Source organism: Diadema antillarum, unplaced genomic scaffold, assembly GCF_040938485.1.
Source record: "Diadema antillarum isolate AM-2024a unplaced genomic scaffold, OU_Dant_1.0 seq00001117_RagTag, whole genome shotgun sequence".
In the NCBI taxonomy this organism is placed as follows: Eukaryota; Metazoa; Echinodermata; class Echinoidea; order Diadematoida; family Diadematidae; genus Diadema; species Diadema antillarum.
In genome coordinates this window covers 884,053-906,767 of record NW_027271931.1, presented here as the reverse complement: position 1 = coordinate 906,767, position 22,715 = coordinate 884,053, and the positions used below count along the sequence as shown (strand labels likewise).

Here is a 22,715-nt window from a genome sequence, read left to right as displayed (position 1 = left end):
GAAAGTTTGCTCTAATCGAGAGTCACTTTGAACAGTTCATTGTTTTCACTGGAGTCGGGTCGGATGGATCGACGTTGATAACCTCCGCTCATCTGGCTTACGATATCCCACTCATGGTCCTAGAGAAACGTCAAGTGATTTAGATCCCCTTGGATCCCCTTGAATAGCTCCCACGCAGGCAACAATTGAAAAGTTAAAGTCCCATTGAGGTTTGTTATCCCGTGCAGGAGGATGCATCACGCAGACACCATTAACTCTTCCGCTCGTTGGAAACCAGATCGTTTTATATGCAAGTGGTAATTGTCCGATCATGTGATGTCGAAGGGGTTAATCTTGGAGGGACAAACGTCGAGTCCGATGAGCTCCATGCAAACAATCCGACTGCTCATTCGAGCGTCATGACTTGCACAAATTCTGGAGGGACCAAAGTATCAAGAATGGGTACGATGATGACGCTATGATAGCAAAAGTTCCAGCTGACTTCCAGATAATGTTAATGTAATGTAAACAATAACAACGATGAGGTAGTATCAGCGTCATTCGAAAATGACAAAACAAATGCAATTCTGATGGTGTGAAAACCGACAAGAGAGTCATATCCTTTCCAAATACCCAAAATATAATAGAAACAAAAATCACGAGCAAGAACAAAATATATTCTATATAAAACATTGATGACGACAACTTATGTGTAGCCTCTACTATATGGTAATGGTTATTTACATTGAGAGGGGAAGTAACTATGTAGGCACAACTTAAATCATACGACTGTTTAGCGATAATAAATTGCATTATACGTACTCTAATATAAGAAAGAGATAGTGTTGATATTGAATATTAATTTCTTCTGAGATTGGGATTGTGGAAGTATATATATGGAGGCAAGAGCAAGTTTGAAAAGTGAGATGAATTTGGAAGAAAAGTGGCCCCATAATTGATCGCAAAACTTGCTATCTTAAGGAGGTACGCATTGTAGCATGTTGTAGAATGTTGACATGTTCAAAATAGCTCCTTTTTAATTTTGTTTTTATTGGAACAAATTAAAATCGACAAAACATTTACAACAATCATTAAATGATTACAAATCGCACAAAGACAAATTAATGGTTACACAAAATAAAAAGGTATATCAGCAAAAATATACTACCCTTAATTAGCATCCCCATCCCCATGCCCCCCCCCCCAAAAAAAAAGGCAAGTGACGACTTAATATAAGTTTAATCAAAACAAAATTAAGTGATTTAGTAAATTTTAGAAATTTACACAAAAATGACAGATAAAAATAGCTGGATTTATGCAGTAGTTTTCTAGCAAATAAAATGATAACATTGATAGACACCAGCTGGTGATAAAAAACAATATACATGCCAGTTTCAATTACTACATCAAATAAACTGAATTAAAGTTACTAAACATGAGTTGTTTCATAATAAGTCGGACATAAATCCACGAACGAAAAAAAAATCGTACTATCCATGAAGGAGAGATGAAACGAGGAAATGATCAGAAAAGTAAAAAAAAATGGCAAACGTGTACGATCGATGCACGACCTCACCTTCGTACTCGATTTTACCGTCGCCGTCGATGTCGGCGTCATTCACGAACTCCGTCACCTCGTCCTTGTCGATTCCCAGGCTGACGAGCACATGATGGAGAACCGAATTTCTGCGATGAACATGGTCGATAGTTATTTAATCACTATGGTTACAAAGATTATCCAGAAGTCTGACTCCAAGGAAAGCTTTAATTGTTTTACTATACGAGCTTGGTTAATTTTCTGACAATCTGTGGTAATAATATCTTGTATAGAGAACCTTGGAATGTATAATTGCAGTAGAAAGGGTGGTAATGGTGTAATATCAACAGTAGTAGGCCTCGTAGTAGTAGTGATGATGATGATAACGACGATGATAATGGTACTACTACTACTACTTTTAATGATGATGATGATGATGATAATAATAATAATAATGATAAAGAATAATGACATTGATAATAACATTGTTAGAGTAGAAACTCACTTATATTGGAAATTTGTTGACAACCAACATGTGTTACTGGAAATAAAATTTCATTGAATTTCATCAAATATTCAGCTGTCAACGCCACAGTCTTCATCAAAAGTTGAACACCAATTTTAATAATAATGTTCCTAGAGTTGATTGGTGACCTTTGAACTCACTCGATATACCCTTGTCCAAACTTGTCGAACACCCTGAAGGCTTCCCGGATCTCCTCCACGTCCGTTTCTTCCTCCATCTTCTTCGTCATCACCATTAGAAACTCCGAGAAGTCGATCTTCCCGTTTCCTAAAACCATTGAGGACAAGAAAAAGAAGTAGATGATACTCGAGACCGATGAATTTTGTCGCTTCACCTACCGTCAGTTCTAATTTAGACCTCGTTTACAGTGAGTGAAAAGCCCGGCCTTTATTTCACTGTAAACGCGCAAAAGGCCAAATGCGGTACCAAAATCGGCAGCGCATTTGGCCAAGCTCAGGAGGTCCGTTAACAGTCCGCGGCTTGGCCCGGCCCTGCTGCACTCTAAACGGGGTCCTAGACGATATTCAGCATCACTATCAACATCCTCAATTGACTGCAACCATTCTGAAAAAAGTTTGCGACCGACAATGACCGATACATCACGTCAATATTGTGGACTGACCTTCGCTCATTTCCATTTTCATTTTATTTCAACACGGCAATAAAAAGGAATTTGCTCAGCCATCGGCTGTTGTTCTGCAAGTCCGTGCATGTATACAATAAAACAAAAACAACAACAACATAGATTCATAGATTTAATGCCATAGCAATGATTAGAAAAAAAAATCACCAAGAGAGAGAAATATATATATATACATATATATATACATATATATATATATATATATATATATATATACATATAGATATGTATATATATATATATATATATATATATATATATATATATATATATACAGCACATGGAGAAAATACAGACATTGACAAGAGATTGACATAAAACAGATGTCAATAATACTCATCGCTTAATATGATATGAAAATTTATGATAGGCCTACTGATATGATATAATATGATAATAATATCAGACTACAACTGCTGCTGTTTTAAATGAAATCTTCTTCGAGAACACAAAATTCTCAACTCTACTACTCACACATTCCATTTTGCTTTAATGCTTTAAAGGGATCAAATAGTTTTGGTTGAGACTTAACTTCAGGTTTTTATAATTTTTTTGGTGAGACAGTGAGAAACATCTTATATATGAAATATGAAAGAGCATGTAATTCCATGAGGATTTCAATGTTTATTTGATGAAAATTGATTTTGAAATGGCTGAGATATCCAAAACAGAGCGATCCTAATAAAGTGTGGGACCCACATTTTATTACGATCGTTTTGTTTTACTTTGTTTTTGGATGTTTCAGCTATTCCAAACCCGATTTTCATCAAATAAACTTTGAATTCCTTGTAAAATGGTATGCTCTGTACTATTTCATAAGTGTTTTCTTGGTATCTCGCAAAAAAGGTAAAGCCCAATTTTCAACTCCACCAATACTGTACCATCCCTTTAACCCCCCCCCCCCTTTAGTACTTCAGCTCCATGCCCTTGACTTCTAACCCATCCCTTTTGTTTTCTTTGTTCTATGTCCCTAGCCCTCCCCTGACAGTGCTTGTTGTGTGTAGTCCTTATGCGTGTTATGTGTTTGCTTTCCCTGGCTGTTTGTCATTTTGCCTCTGACGAAGATTCTACTAGAATCGAAAGCCAGGCCACCTTTTAACTACATTTTATATTCGTATACTTTTAGTCTTCCACTTTATGTCAAAATCTGTGTCCATTTGAAAAACGACATGAAAGTGGTGATGCCAATAAAGACGGTGATTACAATAGGCCTAATAATGATAAGATGGATGATGAATGATTGTCATTTTTTTTAAACTACCGAGTAGAAATAGCACCATAAATCCTTTAACAATGTAATGTTTATATTATTGAAACATTTACACTTTGAGAGTTTGAGTTAGTTACTTAGCGTACTTCCACGCCACCTTGAAATTGACATAAATGAATAGTGAAACCGTAGACCACATTGGTCGTTTAATTGTACAATAATGTTCTCTAAAAACTATAAACTGTTGCTATGGTCGATAATCAATAACTATCTCCTAAAAATTATTATTATCAGGTTATTGTAACACGACAGCAATTTAGGACGAAGGGTACACGTTTTTGTCTTCATTTCATGTTACAAAAGGCAATTTAGGAAAGATAACATCCTGAAAAGGAGTAGAATAGTATCATGATGTAAGATAGTAATAAAATGGTATATATATATATATATATATATATATATATGTATATATACAGTATATATATTTACAAACTTGTCTTAACGACCCACTATCTATAGCGGCCACCTGTCTTATAACGACCAAATTTTCGAGTCCCTTGGGTGGCCGCTTTAGACAGGTTTGACTGATATATGTTTTTCTTTTCATTGAGGATAACTGACCGTTTATGTCGACTTCATTGACGATCTCCTGCACTTCGCTCTCAGTAGGGTTGAGTCCCAGTGATCTCATCGCGCTGGTCAGTTCCTTTGACGTGATCTCGCCATCTCCGTCCTTGTCGAACAGCGCAAAGGCCTGTTTGAAGACTGCCAGATAAATCATTATGATTATTATGATTATTATTGTTATGATGATTATGTTTATTATTATTGTTATTATTATTATTTTTATTATCATTATCATCATCATTATTATTATTATTATTATTATTATTATTATTATTATTATCAAACAATTCTAACATTTTGTCAGGGTAGCCCACTCACCAATAAGAAGCGGTCTTCCATGGAACCCTAAATGATACTGATGAACAAATGTACATTAAATACTAGTAGCAAAACGCATACAGAAGATAACATATGGACATTGCAAAGTAACATAAAGAATACAGTATTTATTGATTATGTCACAACAAGAGTTCATCAATGCTGATATAACAATTAAAACGCTAAATACAAGAATTATATCCGGTGTAAGCTTCTTGCAAGGACACAGTCACTAGAACCATGTCATCCCTTTATTTTTTTTCTTCTGTTTTGGTTTCAGGAAAGACTTTGAGATCGCCACGACAACTGTGCTCACTGAGACGTGATTGAGGTCACTCTTTGAAAACTCAATCTGCGCAGCGTTTGACACGTCTTCTTCTTCTCTGACGTCACGTCATATAGTCCATGTAAATGACAAGTCTCTGTTGAATGTACCCTAATACGTAAACTCAGACACGATGAAGATTTACCAATACTTGTATAAGTGCCAACGAGAAGAGAAGAATGCCTCACATTTTCGACCTCTTTGGACCGAGAAGTCGAGAATACAATGATCTCACAACTCGCCATGGATCTCGCGTTTACGAATGCGATTATGACGAAAAGGTCTGATTTTCTCCACTTCTCGCTGTTTCATACTGAAGAGATCGGCAAAACAAAATGGGATGTTATATCTTGCATTTTTTTCAATTCTTGACACTCAACGCTATGTTAACATGTGCTATCTTAATGAAGTTTTCGTTGTTTTCAAAAGCCAAATCAAATATGCGTTGTTTGAAGAGAGCATGACACGTGGTGCAGCCTTGGCTATTGTAAGATCATGTGAATTAAGTTGTTCTAATGCGAAGGCCGCTATATAGTATGAGTTTAGATTGGATGCTATTATTACCTATAAGGGACGAGGCAAAGATATAATCTTGAACAAATTGCAAAATGGCAGAAAGAAAAGAAAATCTTTTACCACTGACTGAAACGAAAAATGTGTAGGGATTACTGCAGCTCATCCGAGCGAAGGGCAAAGTAAGTTCAGCCGTGCTGGTTGGTATCTGTATAACATTATAGTGTCGCATGTTGTCATAAGCCAGTACAGACATCCTATCAAAGTTGCGATAGAAAAACTAATCATTGTCACGCGTTCACTACTTATAAATAGATGTTTTACTGTACTAGCTCTCCGAATACATACGATTGCATTGATCGATCGGAAGTGCCGCTGCCCATTATAGGCAAATAGATGACCAGCTGAAATCCCTCGCCGGTTGATACGTTTCTTTCAGTTGGTCGATCATTGTACCGATCGATCGACGCGATCTACCCAGAGCTGCAACAATAACAACTCTTGGCATTCTTACACTCTCTCCACACAATATATCATGCAACTTCCCCTACTCAAAATGACTGTCTTTTTGAACATGCAAGAAGCTAGCTATGTTATTATGCAACTTACTCCAGGCCAACATATCATAACGTCTTTTCAGAGTTGCAGCAACTTATCTAGAATCGTTTCAGTTCTTTCTTTTTTATACGTTTCCTTAACATAGGCATATTAGGTTCCTTTGATTGTTGATAAAGTACTGCGCATTTTTATACGGGGTTGGGGAGGAAAACATGACAAAGTGCATTGTTTCTTTTTTTATGACATCATTCGTGCATATATACTTTATATTGTATTTGAAGAAAAAAAAATCCTTTATCAGACGAGTGTAAAAAAGGGAAAAATTGTATCACTTTGGATTATGTCAACTTTTTCTTTTCTTTTTGATGATGGAACATAAATACACTATTGAATTGAATTGAACACTGACAAACTGTAACTGCAGAGACGGCAAATAAATCTAGTCATTGTAGTCGAGACAATCATCATACCTAGGATTTTCCTCCATAGGCATGATAGACTTACACTTGACTTACGACACAAGGAGGCCTAGATGATGGAAGCAACAAAACATTTAAGCAGTATTCAGATAGAATTGGACGAGTATTGCAGAAACAACGTCGGTTGTAATGTGTTTGCATATACAGGCCTACGTCATCGAACCTTTTGAATAACTCAAAATGTCAGCTAATTCACACGACCCAAGTGAAGTCACTTCCATCGAACTCTGCAATGGACAAAAATGCATAGGTACGGTTCTTTTTCTGAATTAAATCTCTAAATCCCCCACCCCTGGCCCACGATGGGTCACAAAGAAATATGATATAGCTACTGTGTTCTATTGCGTAAAAGTCGAGACTATCTTGCATAGGATGCAATGAAACATATGAAGTCAGATTTGATTTGATTTGATTTCCGGACTTATTATGTTTCATTGCATCTGATGCAAGACAGTCTCGGCATTTTCCCCCTTGATCTTTCTGCATTTGCTAAATGTCGGTACTGTTTTGGCGAGGGTCCCGGGCGGTGAGCTGTTGTTTGCTACGAACAATAGACGAGCAAGCCAGAAAAGGTTATTCATAAGTGCATCTCCTTTTGTTCCTTGTCAAATCGACACCTGTATTCAGTCTGGTGAAGGCGCGCCAGAAATCGATGAAAAATTGACGGTTTACGCACGAACCAACACACGACGCGACAAAGAACTCTTACACGCCATGATCTTTCAAATTCAATTGTCTCTTCGAGGCAGAACAATTACGATGCTCTTCATCGGGTTACGTTTTTAATTCAACGAAGAGTGAAACCATATTGTATTATTATTATTAGGTGATCCGAGTATCCTCTCGGATCACCTTCTGTTTTTGTACGGATTCTTTCTTCTTCTTAGGTGATCCGAGTATCCTCTCGGATCACCTTCTGTATCTGTACTGATTCTTTGTTCTTCTTTTTATTTTCCTTTATTTCTAACCAAAATTTGTGCAGCGGTTAGCTCAGAAAGTGCATTGCCTTTCAATGTCAAACTTATACCATATATGTATCATGTCCCAAAGACGGCAGATCAAGTAAAATCATAGTGATCAGTCGACCGTGACGTCACTATGACGTCATTATATGAAAACACATTTTCATTCATATCTCATTAATGGAATGGAATTTTGCAATGAAATTTACGTCACATACATTTCAAGTTATGCGCATTTTACTCATATTCTCAAAATTCATATTTTCTCTTAAAACGTGCGCGTACGCGCGCGTTGAAACATTTGTATGCTCAAATCGAGCTCAAATTTTTTTTGCACACGTTTCAGACCATTTGGAGCATTTTTTGAAAAATTGAAAAAATTGGACGGACGCGTACGCGCGCGCACATATTCGCACACACAGCTCATATGCAATGGAAATTTCCCGTTTTTTTACATTAATCGGATGCCTAAAATGTCAAGGAATATTTCTACTAAGTTTCAAGTCAATTCGACTCAATATGACGTCATACGGGCCTGTCAAAGTTGAAATTCCGCGCGCGCGTCAATGGCGATATACAGTGCAACGATGCCAAAAAAACGCCAATTTTAAATCCGATTTTACTCGTCAGGATGGACGGTAACCTCCCATTTTCTTTACATATTCTGAAAGCTGATGAGTTGGATATGTTATTTCATGGGTTGGCGATGCTGGCAAAATGATTAAAAGATATCAAATTTCTTAATAAAGTAAAAAAAGTAAATTTTCAAAATGACGTCATCAAATTTCAAGTTCACTCGGACGTATCTCACTTATCCTTTGCCAATTTACACCCAAATTTCAGTATAATGTAGCTTATTAAATGATCTTTCATTAATATATTTACAACATTTTGATTGGAGGACGGCATTACCTCGTAAAAATGGATTAAAAGTAATATTATCAAATTTGACCAGTTTACGTGTTATCTCTATGGGAGAGCAGTTTTTCTGGCAGTGAAAATTGACATGACTCTCTTTTTCGAACACTAGCTCACTTATGCTTCGGTGAATTTCTCCCAGATTTTAGTATGTTGTAGCTGAGACTTTGGGCTATCGTAAGTGTGCCCTTCATTTTTTCATACGATGTCGGCATCACGTCGAAAAACTTGGTTGAAAATGGCACGAGGCTTCGATGCAGCGTCATTTTGCTTAATACACAGGGCCTATGGAGAATGAAATAGGTCATTGCGTAGCGCATCCGACTCGTAATCCTAAGGTCCCTGGTTCGAGGCTCACTCCTGCCAATATTTTTAAAAATTTTTTTAAACACTTTTTTTCTTCTTTTTCTTTAGTTAATCTTAATCTCCCTTTCCTTACTTTATCTTTTTCTGATTTTTTTATGCTTCTCCTTCAAATTTCTATACAATAACATAATTTTTTCTTTATTTTTCTTTTTTCTACTACTTTCTGTGCAATAGATGAACAACAACAATAGCTATCAATCCCATATTTTGCACATGTTTAGTACATGTCACGTACATTATTTCATAAAATAACAACTACTTGATCGGACACCATCTTGGGTATGTAAATTAGGGTCAAAGGTCATAAATGTTTCATCCTGTATCTTGGTGAATACATGTCCTATCTTTCCCATATTTTGCACACGCAAAGACCATGTTACAAGAATCATTTCATAAAATAATCACTTTTTGTTTAGACGCCATCTTGGGTGTGCAAAGTGAGGTCAAAGGTCAAATATACTTCATTCTGCATTTCCGTTAGTGTATACGGAATTCGGTACCAAAGATGACAGGTCTCACTCCCTTTTCTAAGTGAGAATCCAAACATCACACGGCTAATGTCCCGTCAACACAGATGAAACCTGTATGGTCATGAATATTTGGATCAGGACTCAAATCATTGATTTTCGAAGAGATCGGATCACCTAATTTGTCAGTGTTGACAAATTCCGGTTCTAGTTAGGTGATCCGAGTATCCTCTCGGATCACCTTCTGTATCTGTACTGATTCTTTATTCTTCTTTCTTTGTTTCTTTCTTTATTTCTCCTCAAAAGTTGTGCAGAGGTTAGCTCAGAAAGTGCTATGCCTATCAAGTTCAAACTTATACCATGTATGTATCGTGTCCCAAAGACGACAGATCAAGTAAAATCATTGTGATCAGTTGACCGTGACGTCACTATGACGTCATTATATGAAAACACATTCTCAATCATATCTCATTAATGGGATGGAATTTTTAAATGAAATTTACGTCACATATATTTCAAGTCAAGCGAATTCTATTCATATTGTCAAAATTTATATTTTCTCTTAAAACGTGCGCGTACGCGCGCGTTGAAATATTTGTATGCTCCAATCAAGCCCAAAATTTTTTTGCACACGTTTCAGACCATTTAGAGCATTTTTTGAAAAAATGAAAAAATCGGACGGACGCGTACGCGCGCGCGCATATACGCACGCACAGCTCATATGCAATCGAAATTTCCCATTTTTTTCACTGTGATCAGATGTCTGAAATGTGAAGGAATATTTCTACCAAGTTTCAAGTCAATCCGACTCAATATGACGTCATACGGGCCCGTCAAAGTTGAAATTCCGCGCGCGCGTCAATGGCGATAGACAGTGCAACTATGCCAAAAAACCGCAAATCTTAAATCCGATTTTACTCGTCAGGATGGACGGTGACCCCCCATTTCCTTTACATATTCTGAAAGCTGATGAGTTGTATATGTCATTTCATGGGTTGGCGATGCTGAAAAAATGATTAAAAGATATCAAATTTCTTAATAAAGTAAAAAAAGTAAATTTTCAAAATGACGTCATCAAATTTCAAGTTTACTCGAGCGTATCTCACTTATCCTTTGCCAATTTTCACCCAAATTTCAATATGTTGTAGCTTATGAAATGCTCTTTCATAAATTAAATACACAATTTTCATTAGATGACGACATCACCTCGAAAAAATGGATTGAAGGTAACCTTGTCAAATTTGACCAGTTTACGTGTAATCTCTATGGGAGTGCAATTTTTATGGAAATGAAAATTGACATGACTATCTTTATCGAGCACTAGCTCACTTATGCTTTAGTGAATTTCTCTAAGGTTTTAATATGTTGTAGCTGAGACGTAGGGCTATCGTAAGTGTGCCCTTTGTTTTTTCATACGTTGTCGGGATCACGTGAAAAAACTTGGTTGAAATTAAAGTTTATCTTCGATGTATTGAGATATTCCTTTCTTTTTGCAACTTTATGTGCAATAACTCAAGAAAAACATACCCTATCACCACCATATTTTGCACATGTTTAGTTCATGTCACGAACATTATTTCATAAAATAACAACTACTTGATCAGACGCCATCTTGGGTATGTAAATTAGGGTCAAAGGTCATAAATGTTTCATCCTGTATCTTGGTGAATACATGACCTATCTTTCCCATATTTTGCACACGTAAAATCCATGTTACAGGGATCATTTCATAAAATAACCACTTTTTGCTCAGATGCCATCTTGTCTGTGCAAAGTGGGGTCAAAGGTCATATGTACTTCTTTTTCTATGTTCGCTATGACGTGTTATCTCTATGGGAGGGAATTTTTTAGATGTGAAAATTGACATGACTCTCTTTATCGAGCACTATCTTACTTATGCTTCGGTGAATTTCTCTCAGATTTTGATATGTTGTAGCTGAGACTTTGCAGTATCAGGACTCGAATCATTGATCAAAAAAATCGGATCACCTTAATTTGTCAGTGATGACAAATTACAATCTCTAGTTCTTCTTTTTCTTCTTATTTCTCCCCAAAAGTTGTGCATCGATTAGCTCAGAAAGTCCTGGTCCTATCAATATCAAACTTATACCATATATGTATCGTTTCCCAAAGACGGCAATCGAACTAAAATCAAAGTGATCAGTCGACCGTGACGTCACTATGACGTCATTATATGAAAACACATTCTCAATCATATCTCATTAATGGAATGGAATTTTTCTATGAAATTTACGTCACATATATTTCAAGTCAAGCGCATTCTACTCATATTCTCAAAATTCATATTTATCCTTAAAGCGTGCGCGTACGCGCGCGTTGAAATATTTGTATGCTCAAATCGAGCTCATTTTTTTTTTGCACACGTTTCAGACCATTTAGAGCATTTTTTGAAAAATTGAAAAAAATTTACGGACGCGTACGCGCGCGCGCATATACGCACGCACAGCTCATATGCAATAAAAATTTCCCGTTTTTTCACACTTATCGCCTGCCTGAAATGTCAGGGAATATGTCTACCAAGTTTCAAGTCAATCCGACACAATATGACGTCATACGGGCCCGTCAAAGTTGAAATTCCGCGCGCGCGTCAATGGCGATATACAGTGCAACAATGCCAAAAAACCGCCAATTTTAAATCCGATTTTACTCGTTAGGATGGACGGTGACACCCCATTTTCTTTACATATTCTGAAAGCTGATGAGTTGTACATGTCATTTCATGGGTTGGCGATGCTGGAAAAGTGATTAAAAGATATCACATTTCTTAATAAAATAAAAAGAGTAAATTTTCAAAATGACGTCATCAAATTACAAGTTCACTCGAGCGTATCTCACTTATCCTTTGCCCATTTTCACCCAGATTTCAGTATGTTGTAGCTTATTAAATGATCTTTCATTAATAATATTACAACATTTTAATTGGATGACGGCATCACCTCGTAAAAATGAATTGAAAGTAATATTGTCAAATTTGACCAGTTTACGTGTTATCTCTATGGGAGAGCAGTTTTTCTGGCAGTGAAAATTGACATGACTCTCTTTTTCGAGCACTAGCTCACTTATGCTTCGGTGAATTTCTCCCAGATTTTAGTATGTTGTAGCTGAGACTTTGGGCTATCGTAAGTGTGCCCTCTATTCTTTCATACGACGTCGGCATCACGTCGAAAAACTTGGTTGAAAATGGCACGAGGCTTCGATGCAGCGTCATTTTGCTTAATACACAGGGCCTATGGAGAATGAAATAGGTCATTGCGTAGCGCATCCGACTCGTAATCCTAAGGTCCCTGGTTCGAAGCTCACCCCTGCCAATATTTTTTTTTAATTTTTTAAAACACTTTTTTCTTCTTTTTCTTTAGTTAATCTCAATCTCCCTTTCCTCATTTTATCTTTTTCTGATTTTTTATGCTTCTCCTTCAAATTTCTATAAAATAACATAATTTTTCTTTATTTTACTTTCTTTCTACTACTTTCTGTGCAATAGATGAACAACAACAATGGCTATCAATCCCATATTTTGCACATGTTTAGTACATGTCACGTACATTATTTCATAAAATAACAACTACTTGATCGGACACCATCTTGGGTATGTAAATTAGGGTCAAAGGTCATAAATGTTTCATCCTGTATCTTGGTGAATACATGTCCTATCTTTCCCATATTTGGCACACGCAAAGACCATGTTACAAGAATCATTTCATAAATGAATCACTTTTTGCTTAGACGCCATCTTGGGTGTGCAAAGTGAGGTCAAAGGTCAAATATACTTCATTCTGTATTTCCGTTAGTGTATACGGAATTCGGTAACAAAGATGGCAGGTCTCACTCCCTTTTCTAAGTGAGAATCCAAACATCACACGGCCAATGTCAAGTCAACACAGATGAAACCTGTATGGTCATGAACATTTAGATCAGGACTCAAATCATTGATTTTGGAGGAGATCGGATCACCTAATTTGTCAGTCTTGACAAATTCCGGGTCTAGTTATTATTATTATTATTATTATTATTATTATTATTATTATTACTATTATCATTATTACTATTATTATTATTATTATTACAAGACTATTTTTAACTAGATTGATACTACGCTTTGTTACATTATCTGACAGAGTCGAAACGTGAACATTGATAGATTAATTGTGTATTACGCAACTTTAAAATATACATCTGATATCGACAAGTTCTCTTCTCGTATGTTACATCTTGTTTCTGGTCATTAATATACATTGTACATTGCATTACTAAGGAGTCTACATTCTACAAGTTTCTGCTTTTCGGTAGTTTTTTCATTTAATCATGCTTTTAACATTTCTGTATGTATTCGTCTATTTCCATCTCAAGTTGACTGTTTTGTTTTGTGAATGTGAAACACGGAACAGAATACATAATATGTATATATAAATCATATATATATATATATATATATATATATATGATACATTATAATTATATATATATATGTATATATGATACATTATAATTACATATATATATATATATATATATATATATATATATAGCCTTATAGGTATATATATAGGTATACAAAGATACTTACCCGTTATTTGATCGCCAGGCATTTCAGCTGTTATAGCATCTCTCAATTTCGCCGCCTGGAATAGAATAATGTAACATCTCAGTTATAAATATCACAGCACTGCACTCTCTGAGAGTTTCGTTTCCTATTGGCCTATTGACCTAATAATACAATGTTTGCAGGCCTTATTACACACGAGCCGCAAGAAGCAATTATCAGCCTATAGCAAGACGTGACAAATCATTAATTCTTCAACCTCCAATCTTTTCCATATGGCATTCATGCAGGTAAAACCGAAATGTTGGTAACTCGAATATTCTATGCGCATCAATCGCTGAACAATATCACTAACGCTACGCACAATGGCACTAATTAACAACGAAACCGTATCAAAGAAATGCAATGAAAAAAAATCCTACTTCACCTAAATGTTTTTAATTATTATCATCATCGCTTGCTTTCTTTGTGATTTGTCCGTGACATTGTAGAACATTTGCCAAGTTCTTGTAGATATTCGTATTATTTAGTTGCTGTTGTTGTTGTTGTTGTTTTCTTACTTTTTCTGAAGCTGCTGTGCGCATCTACCAAACGATTGAACTGTAACCCAACTGCTTTAACACACCGACCGATCAATAACTAATCATAGCATGTCATCGCAGTCTCACACGCTCAGATGTGATTGGCCAACTGTGGATTTCGATTGATTACATGTATGCGAGCAACCATTTTACAAATCAATTAGACTGCCGTCCCCTTTTGTTACACGGGTGTAGCCGTAACCCCATTCGTTTTTATTCAGCCGTCTTCCATTCCTTCAAAAGGTGAATAGAAGACGCATGGCCAAATCCTTCAAATTGAAGTATTCTTATCAGAAGGAAATTTTGAAACAGTCGTCTAATTATCATTCATGGTCATTTCACCTTGAATATAATTGCATGCAATGTAGCGCATAACGAAACACTGCATTAACATCCTAAGTAGACATCTCCCTCAGACTATACTAGACAATAATTCACGAGATCCCAATCAAAGAAATGTAATTAAATAAAATGCTTGAATCTTTGGTAAGGCAAGATGGGAAACGTAACGGCAAGAAAACAAGTAAAGACCAGTACTTATATAATAGGCCTAACCTTATTGTTTGGACAAGGTATAGAGTAACCATCGTGCATGTAACCGAGAACCATGGTCATGTTTATCAAACAGTGACGAGTAGTACCCGCGAAATTTGACATAGATACAATGATTATTCTGATCCACTGTTTGCATTACGTCACATCAGCAATATAGATGAGTGAAGAAGACAAAAACAAGTATGGATTTTTTTCTTGCATAGACAAATCGCTTGATTGAATATTATGTTTTGACCTGGATTTCACAAAAGAAAAAGGAAGGTGGTAGCTGGCCGTGACGCATGAAACAAAAGGCACAGAGTCGATCGTTATATAGGCTGTGTTTTTTTTAATTACTTATAAGGTAAATAACGGTTATGCATGTATATAATGATTGTGTTTCAGCTGAAATAAACATGAATATAGACTCTGACCTTGTACTAAGGAAAAAATGGGCACGTGGGCATTATAATCCAAAGGCCTAACGCGATGAAAACAAAGTAGCCTTAGTCTATGCATGAACTGTGTTTTTGTTTACACAGTAGTGTCAAAACCTCATGGGGAAAAAAATCAGTGATAAACAGATTGAAGGGCATAATCATAATTAAGTCAATAGGAATGTAAAAGAGGGAGACTGAATGTCGAAGAACATAGTGCATTCACTGAAGTGATCATTTTTTTATTCTTTTTTTTTTTGCATGGTCAAATCAATTTTCCTGCATTAGCCTATGTATAGTTCAGAAGAATTTAAGATACCGCTTCTGCATAAGCATTGTTAAGATATGAAATAGGGAGATTTCAAGGTTGCATAACATATCCATAACTATCTATCTATCTTTATTTCTCTTTCAGAAGGACAGACATCATTATTCATATTTTTTCTTATTATTTGCTCAAACTAGCGTTCTTTCCTTTTCAGGATTGCAAGAATCCATAATCAAAACATGATGGGAGACGCTCATTTGAATGCATATTTGGGCTTGTTTTCAAATACAGTATCTTTCATTGCTATCTTCATTTCATTCCCAGGGACAACTTTCAATGAGTTTTATATCATAAAGCTTGGTGAAATATATTTTGGCTCGACGCTAAGTTTTTTTTTTTTTTCTGTGGTGGCCTCTTCGGTCTATCAAAAATGTTTATCTTTGATTTTTTTTTTTGGTCCGACATCAATAAATTTAGAGGCTCATGGCCACCGAGCCCTGTGAGTATATATCTATATCTATCTATTCATCTATATGTATATGTATATGTATGTATATGTATATGTATATGTATATGTATATGTATATGTATATGTATATGTATATGTATATGTATATATAGATATACATATATATGATCCATAAATACAGAGATAGAGAGAAATAGAGAGAAGAATTATTAGCTAAGACAGAATACAAAATTACGGTAAATAAACAAATTCAAATATTCAAGGAATAACTTGGAATTGAGCAAAGCGTTTCCTCTCACCTACAATTTGGTCAATTGTGTCTTGTGTAATTAATTAATTAATTAATAACCAGCATTTATATATCCCCATTTTCAAAAATTAGATTCAAAGCGCTCACAAAATATTACAACAAGATATAACAAATCAACAATACAATTACTGATCTATCTTTGTAATTTGAGGAATACACACACCGATGATGAAAAGACACATAATGATCAAAAGAATCAATTAAATAAAAAGTAAGTCAACAGCTCCGTTCTCACCATGCTTCAAAACAGCTTTGAATTCCAGCTCGGCGCACTGCGTTGGAAACTTTCCGGGTCGGATGACGAGAATCACAGGGGGTGTCTTCAGCGGCACCTGCTGGGCATACACCGTTACGGTATACTACTTCAAGAAGTTGACTGGGAAGGTTGATTAAATCCTCTTGAAACTGTCAATGCACTAGCCATTCTTTATTGGCTGGAAAGATGATGATAATAATTATGATATCAGTCTGAATCCAGTTTGGTGTTGTCAGTGATAAACTACTCGCTTAATCAAACGGTTCCTCGATTGTGCGGCTACCACACCAAAAATATGCTACTCCAGAAATGAGCGTAACGCATTTTATCAAAAGGTATAATGTATTGTACATGTATCTGTAGCGCCAGAAGAGAACGAACCACTAACTTTGCTTCCTAACACGCCCGAGCAGCTCCGTTGGACGAGGGGCACGCACCCCCCGAAGCAGAGAGCGTCAACCGTTGCGCAAGAGATACCTCCCACAAATTCTCAAGATCGATAAGTTTTTTGTCCACTGTTGTGATGAGGACGTTTTCCCCCATACAGTCGAACTGATTCCCCAGGGTAAAGGATTGGATGAAAGCGATATGAGACCATTGTCTCATGTACGTCATATCACCTATGGTACCATGAGCACAGAGGGACCAGCTGAAAACATCATTACCATATCAATCAAAAGCTACCAGAAACAAGCATGAAACAATGCAATTGAACGGTGTTTTATCTTTCCGCAACACAATGGCAAACTTTGAATTTGTCATGGTTTGGAGTACAGCATTTCTCAAAAAAAATATTTCTTTGAATGAAATCGATGAAGTAAACCCAATCTGGTCACTGAAAGTTGAACCAAAATAAAATGTAAAGATAGCTTTGAAACTGTGAAATATATTCGTATGGCATTGCAGACATCTGGGCATGGCGTCTAAAAGGTAGCCTAGTTCTGTAGTTCTCAAGGTCGCTTCAGTTTCCTTTTGAATATTCGACGTCTTTATTTTCACAACTTGAAAAGAAACATAAACAAAAAAGAAAACAAAACAAGAAAAGCGTGTGTGTATAAGATCGTTCTTCTATGTCATATAATAGGCCTACAGTTGCAATTAACAAAACCCCCTTCCTTAAAATCTAATATCATATAATACTCCGTACAAATCTGCAAGCAACCTCCTCTCTTCTGATAAGCATTTACTTAATGTACCACCTTAAATCCACCTGTTCATAATGGTTCTGGGATCGCTCTTTTGCTGTTGCATCGCCCATATTCTGGAGTAGATTCCCCGACAGACTTGCTGCCGAAACCGACATAAGCAATTTGTGAAATTTGTTCTTTCTGATGTTTAGATAATTATGCTGTATAAAAGTGGTTTTATCATCATTGTTATTATTATTTATTGTTTTGTTGTTGCTGTTATCATTATCATTATTAATGTTATCATTATCATTATTATTATTATTATCATCATCATCATCATTATCATTACCATCATCATCATTATCATCATCACCACCACCATAAACCATTAATTACAACGAAGCCATGACAACCTGTATTCAGTGTACTGAGAAAGGCCAATGGAATCCATGGGTTCTCCATAATGATAGAACAATGTACTGATTGTATTTTTTCAAGAGAGAAAGAAAATATCAAAAACAGAAATGAAACAAGCACATAAACCATCAAACGAAAACAATACAGAACCACTGAAGTGTACATTATTTGGATGAAGGGACTTTACATGTTTCAATATTACATATTTGAGTCAAGATATCTTGTGATGATGTTATATATATATATATATATATATATATATATATATATATACGATATATGTTAGTATGATGTGTTATTTGGATAAGAAATTCTCCTTTTCGGATTTTGTAGGAGGTGGACGTTTTGAATCACATTGACTATCCTTCATGGGAGAATGGTGAGAATGTGTGCATCTCCGATCGTCTGAATTTCGACGCTTCTGAGCAGACGCTTAATTGCTCAATTCCACTAGATTCAGATTTAATTTCCAGCATTGAATGTGCCTGAGAAATGTGTTCAAATACAATGATTACCCAATCAAAATCAAAGCAATACCGAAATAATTATTATATCAACATATGATATGGTTTCAGAAACGAAAGAGAAAAATAGGCATGCAATTGAATACCCTATTCAAACTGTTTTAGCGAAATCACGGTGTTGTTGGAATAGAGAAGCCCACGACAAAAAAAAATACATATTTCTAGAGGTGTGCAATATACATTATGATATTAATGTTATTACACAGTACTAGTATATGGAGCACACAGATGGACACACACATACACACGCACACACGCACACACGCACAAACACACAGGCAAACAAAGACGTAAATAAGACAAGTCACTTCTTAGAGCTATCCAAGAAGATTTTAAACGGTCCTATTTGCAGGGCTATCAGAACGGTGACTCCTCAAATTCTTTTCACTCACGACGCATTTCACGTCCAGAGTCTCTCCTCCCCGAGCTCTCTTCGTCTCTGTCGCCCTCTTTTGTCGCACTAGGACATCAGCGCACTTTGAGGCACTCAACGCAGTCAGTCTGCAGTTGTCACTCCCAACCGATGGCGAGTATTATCAAAGGTACTTTTTACAATTGGGAGCAGTGATTGAAAATACATTTATATATTCATATACTCATATAACAAACTCTTCAACTATTTGAAAAGCACTAAATCTGAGTTTTTGTTTCATCTGCAAATGGTAAACAGTGCCTTTGAGGGGATGATATAGCGTCGGTTGAGATGGGGCTCCAGGGCCCATTTTTTTTTTTTATTATGAGATTATGAGAAAACTGTTATGAAATACGAGAGAGCGTACAATTCTAAAATGAACTCAAATTTTACTTGATGAAAACTGACTTTGAAGTGGTTGAATGTAAAAAAAACAAACAAACACCAAAGTCTTTGCTTTATTTTGTTTTTGGATATTCCCCCAAAGAGGTCTTGATATAAAATAGAATAACATTTCAAAACAGATTTACATCGAATGAACTTTGAATTTCTCTTAAACATATTCGCTTTCATATTTCATGAGAAGCTTCCATTCACTTCGCAAAGCGTTAAAATCTAAACCCCCATCTTATCCCAAACTATATTTACTTGGTAATAGATACTCGGTAATTGAATCTTATGTTTTTATTTTTTTATTTTTTTGGTGGCAAGAAAATGAAATGTAGAGGCCCGAAAAGGAAAGATATATAAAATAACGTAAATATATGTGATTATAAGATGATCATTTTGAATATTAGTCGCCCTATTGACCATTAAAAAGTTAGAAAGACTTTGGTGGTCCGATGCTAGTGTTTATGACATGCCCTCTCTCTGATTGGGCAATGAGGGAACAGCTTGTGTTCAGAACAAGTGATTGGCGCTGCAGATCTACAACTTGCTATATTACCGATTACCTACAAGTGCGCTATAATTCAATTGCCATAGCAAAGCCCCTTTTCTTTGGCAAAGGCTATACTTCATGATTTACTCTTTTTAGTTTTTAGTTGTATTCCCTTTTTTGTGTCACCTTTCGTAAGACTGCTCAACCAACGACAACAGACGCATGCGCACCAAAGGGATTTTATAGGCCTTTCAGGTGCGCACGCACGTTTATTCCTCCCCGCTCAATCACACACTGGCAAAGATGATAGAGCGCCGCGGTATAAAACGTAAAACACGTAGGATAGCACGCACTTGAATTTTCTCCTCCCGAACCCAAGGGAAGACTTACGTGAATCAATTCAGGCACAGTGATGGATGGTGTGTCTTGCACGCTACTATTGACAACTCTCCTTCTTATGTAGTGGCGTACGGAAATCCCCTTTTGGATACATCCCAAGACCTCAGAATATAATAATTATCCTGTAACAGTCGGCATTGGCCGATATTCCAGGACGGTGAACTTCTACCATTATAAACGACTTTAGCAAAAACTGAAAGTTTCTCTGTCAAGAGTCGACGTAGGACGGTAAGTTGAAGAGCTTTTATCGTGAATGTCTTCCTGCCTTATATATTGTGTAAGTGGATGTACACGCATGAAAATGAGAGAAAATACGAACGAATCATTTGAAATACTATATAGCAACCTGTCATTATACGCAGAGGTGTGGAAGTCACAGAAAAGCTTAGATATTTATTATGTGTGTGCATCTCGGACAACAGTCAAGGTAACATTTCACAATCGTGGCTGTGACGTGAAATCAGCGTTTTATGATACACCCTTAAACCTCGAAAAAGACATGATGGATAAGGGCAGAGAGTATTGTATAAAATAGTCCTGGTTTATGTGATTTAACAATACAATCGTAAAGGAGCTAATAACCTCTTCTATGCTGGTCTGCTCGAGAGTTTTAAATCGCCATTATTAATTAATTTTCCAGGCATGACATCGTGACAAGCGAGCTACCTTTGTTTGTACTTAGTGAAGAAGACAGCTGTGTTTTAACATTTTGTTCGCACAAGGCACATACCATCTCCTCTGTATAAATTCCGGTGCCTTTTTTTCTTTTTGTTTTTTTTTTCTTTTCGTTTACAGCTTGTGTCAAAGCCATATGTCACACAATCACACTACAATTATTGCTACTTCTTCAGTCACAATTAATGTTCTTCCATCACCTTCTCTCTCTTTTTGCTCTTCCTTTCGTTCTTTTTGTAGATATACTGAAGAAGAAATGTTGCAATTTGATTACAACAGAAGCGAGAAGCATTATGCATACAATATATGCACTTTATTGTGACAGACGATATAATCTTGAACATATATAGGTTACAATGGGAGCTTAGCAGTTGCGTAAATTTGCACAGAATTCGATTCGCCAATACGTCGGTGAGGCAGGCGCTGGTCTCGGGCCAAGTTAGTTCTCATGATTATCAATCATGTGCATCGTGCTTTGGCTGTAATGATGCTCTATGATTATTTCCATTTTCACGAAAGTTGTTTTAACATTCTTTTCGCCCCAAGTTCTCACAGTAGTCTTCTCCCCTCTCAGCGTTTGCATGTTCTTTGATTAAACTTGCAATTTTGTAATAATTATTAGGTGAGAAAATATGTGCCCTCCTAGTTTAGCGTCAAAATTTCATGGTTGGCTCAAAGCAGTATTTACCATTTACAGACTCAACCCAGCTTTAGTGCTTCAAAGTCAATCATAAAGTGTGAGTTAGGGATAGACACAACCAAAGTGAAAACGTAAATCAGTATAATCAACGCTAAGTATTGTTAAAGATTCAAAATGTGAACATTACTTAGAATATACCTGTTTCTAGACTAAGCCGCCTAAAGATATGGTTTTATTGGGAAAATATTGATATCTCCTTACATTTTAGGGTGTATTTTTAGGGTAAAATTCTTATATGGTAGGATGTTTTATGATACCACTGACCTACGCTTATAACTCAAACCATTTTGAATCACTACTCCAAAAGGTAAACAGTACTTTTAACGATTCGTGAAAATGCATACATTCATGTACAGATGTAGAAGATCATCGTATGATCACCTCCTCCGCTCGGCACTTAATATTCTCGATATGAGTTTGGTTGGTTTCCGTATCATGACTGTTGATTTTTATTTAAGGCAAGTAAAGAATTAAATACACAAACAAAACAAACAAACAAACACACACACACTATTATCTTGTCACCTTGACGCAAGATTAAGGAGAACGTCTTGAAACTCAGTGAGAGAATCGAGAGAGAAAGAGAAGTACCCCACTCTAAAAAGTTGTGGAGGTGAGAAATAGAGGCGACTTAAAAAAAAAAAAAATCTCGTCAAAGATTTTAGTTGAAACTCGTCTACAAGGCAGACTGTGACCTAACGATAAGGACACATAACTATCGACAAACTTTTGCC

At 36.1% G+C, this 22,715-nt stretch overlaps 1 protein-coding gene across 1 annotated transcript; it reads right to left on the bottom strand.

Moving 5' to 3' along the window:
• Positions 1-385: 385 nt before the first annotated feature.
• Positions 386-4,586, bottom strand: LOC139743871 (uncharacterized). Its single transcript, XM_071654335.1, has 4 exons — positions 4,517-4,586; positions 2,183-2,309; positions 1,556-1,665; positions 386-414 (listed from the first exon to the last, which is right to left on the bottom strand). The coding sequence occupies exons 1-4, from the start codon at positions 4,584-4,586 to the stop codon at positions 386-388; spliced, it is 336 nt and encodes a 111-aa protein (XP_071510436.1).
• Positions 4,587-22,715: the final 18,129 nt, after the last annotated feature.

What these genes read in the sequence shown, in the direction of transcription:
- LOC139743871 (XM_071654335.1), bottom strand. Translation starts at nt 4,586, where the DNA reads ATGAGATCACTGGGACTCAACCCTACTGAGAGCGAAGTGCAGGAGATC. An exon ending in TTTGGACAAGGGTATATCGA is followed by an intron (nt 1,666 to 2,182) that starts GTGAGTTCAAAG and finishes TGTTCATCGCAG; the next exon opens with AAATTCGGTTCTCCATCATG. An exon ending in CGGTAAAATCGAGTACGAAG is followed by an intron (nt 415 to 1,555) that starts GTGAGGTCGTGC and finishes TGGTCCCTCCAG; the next exon opens with AATTTGTGCAAGTCATGACG.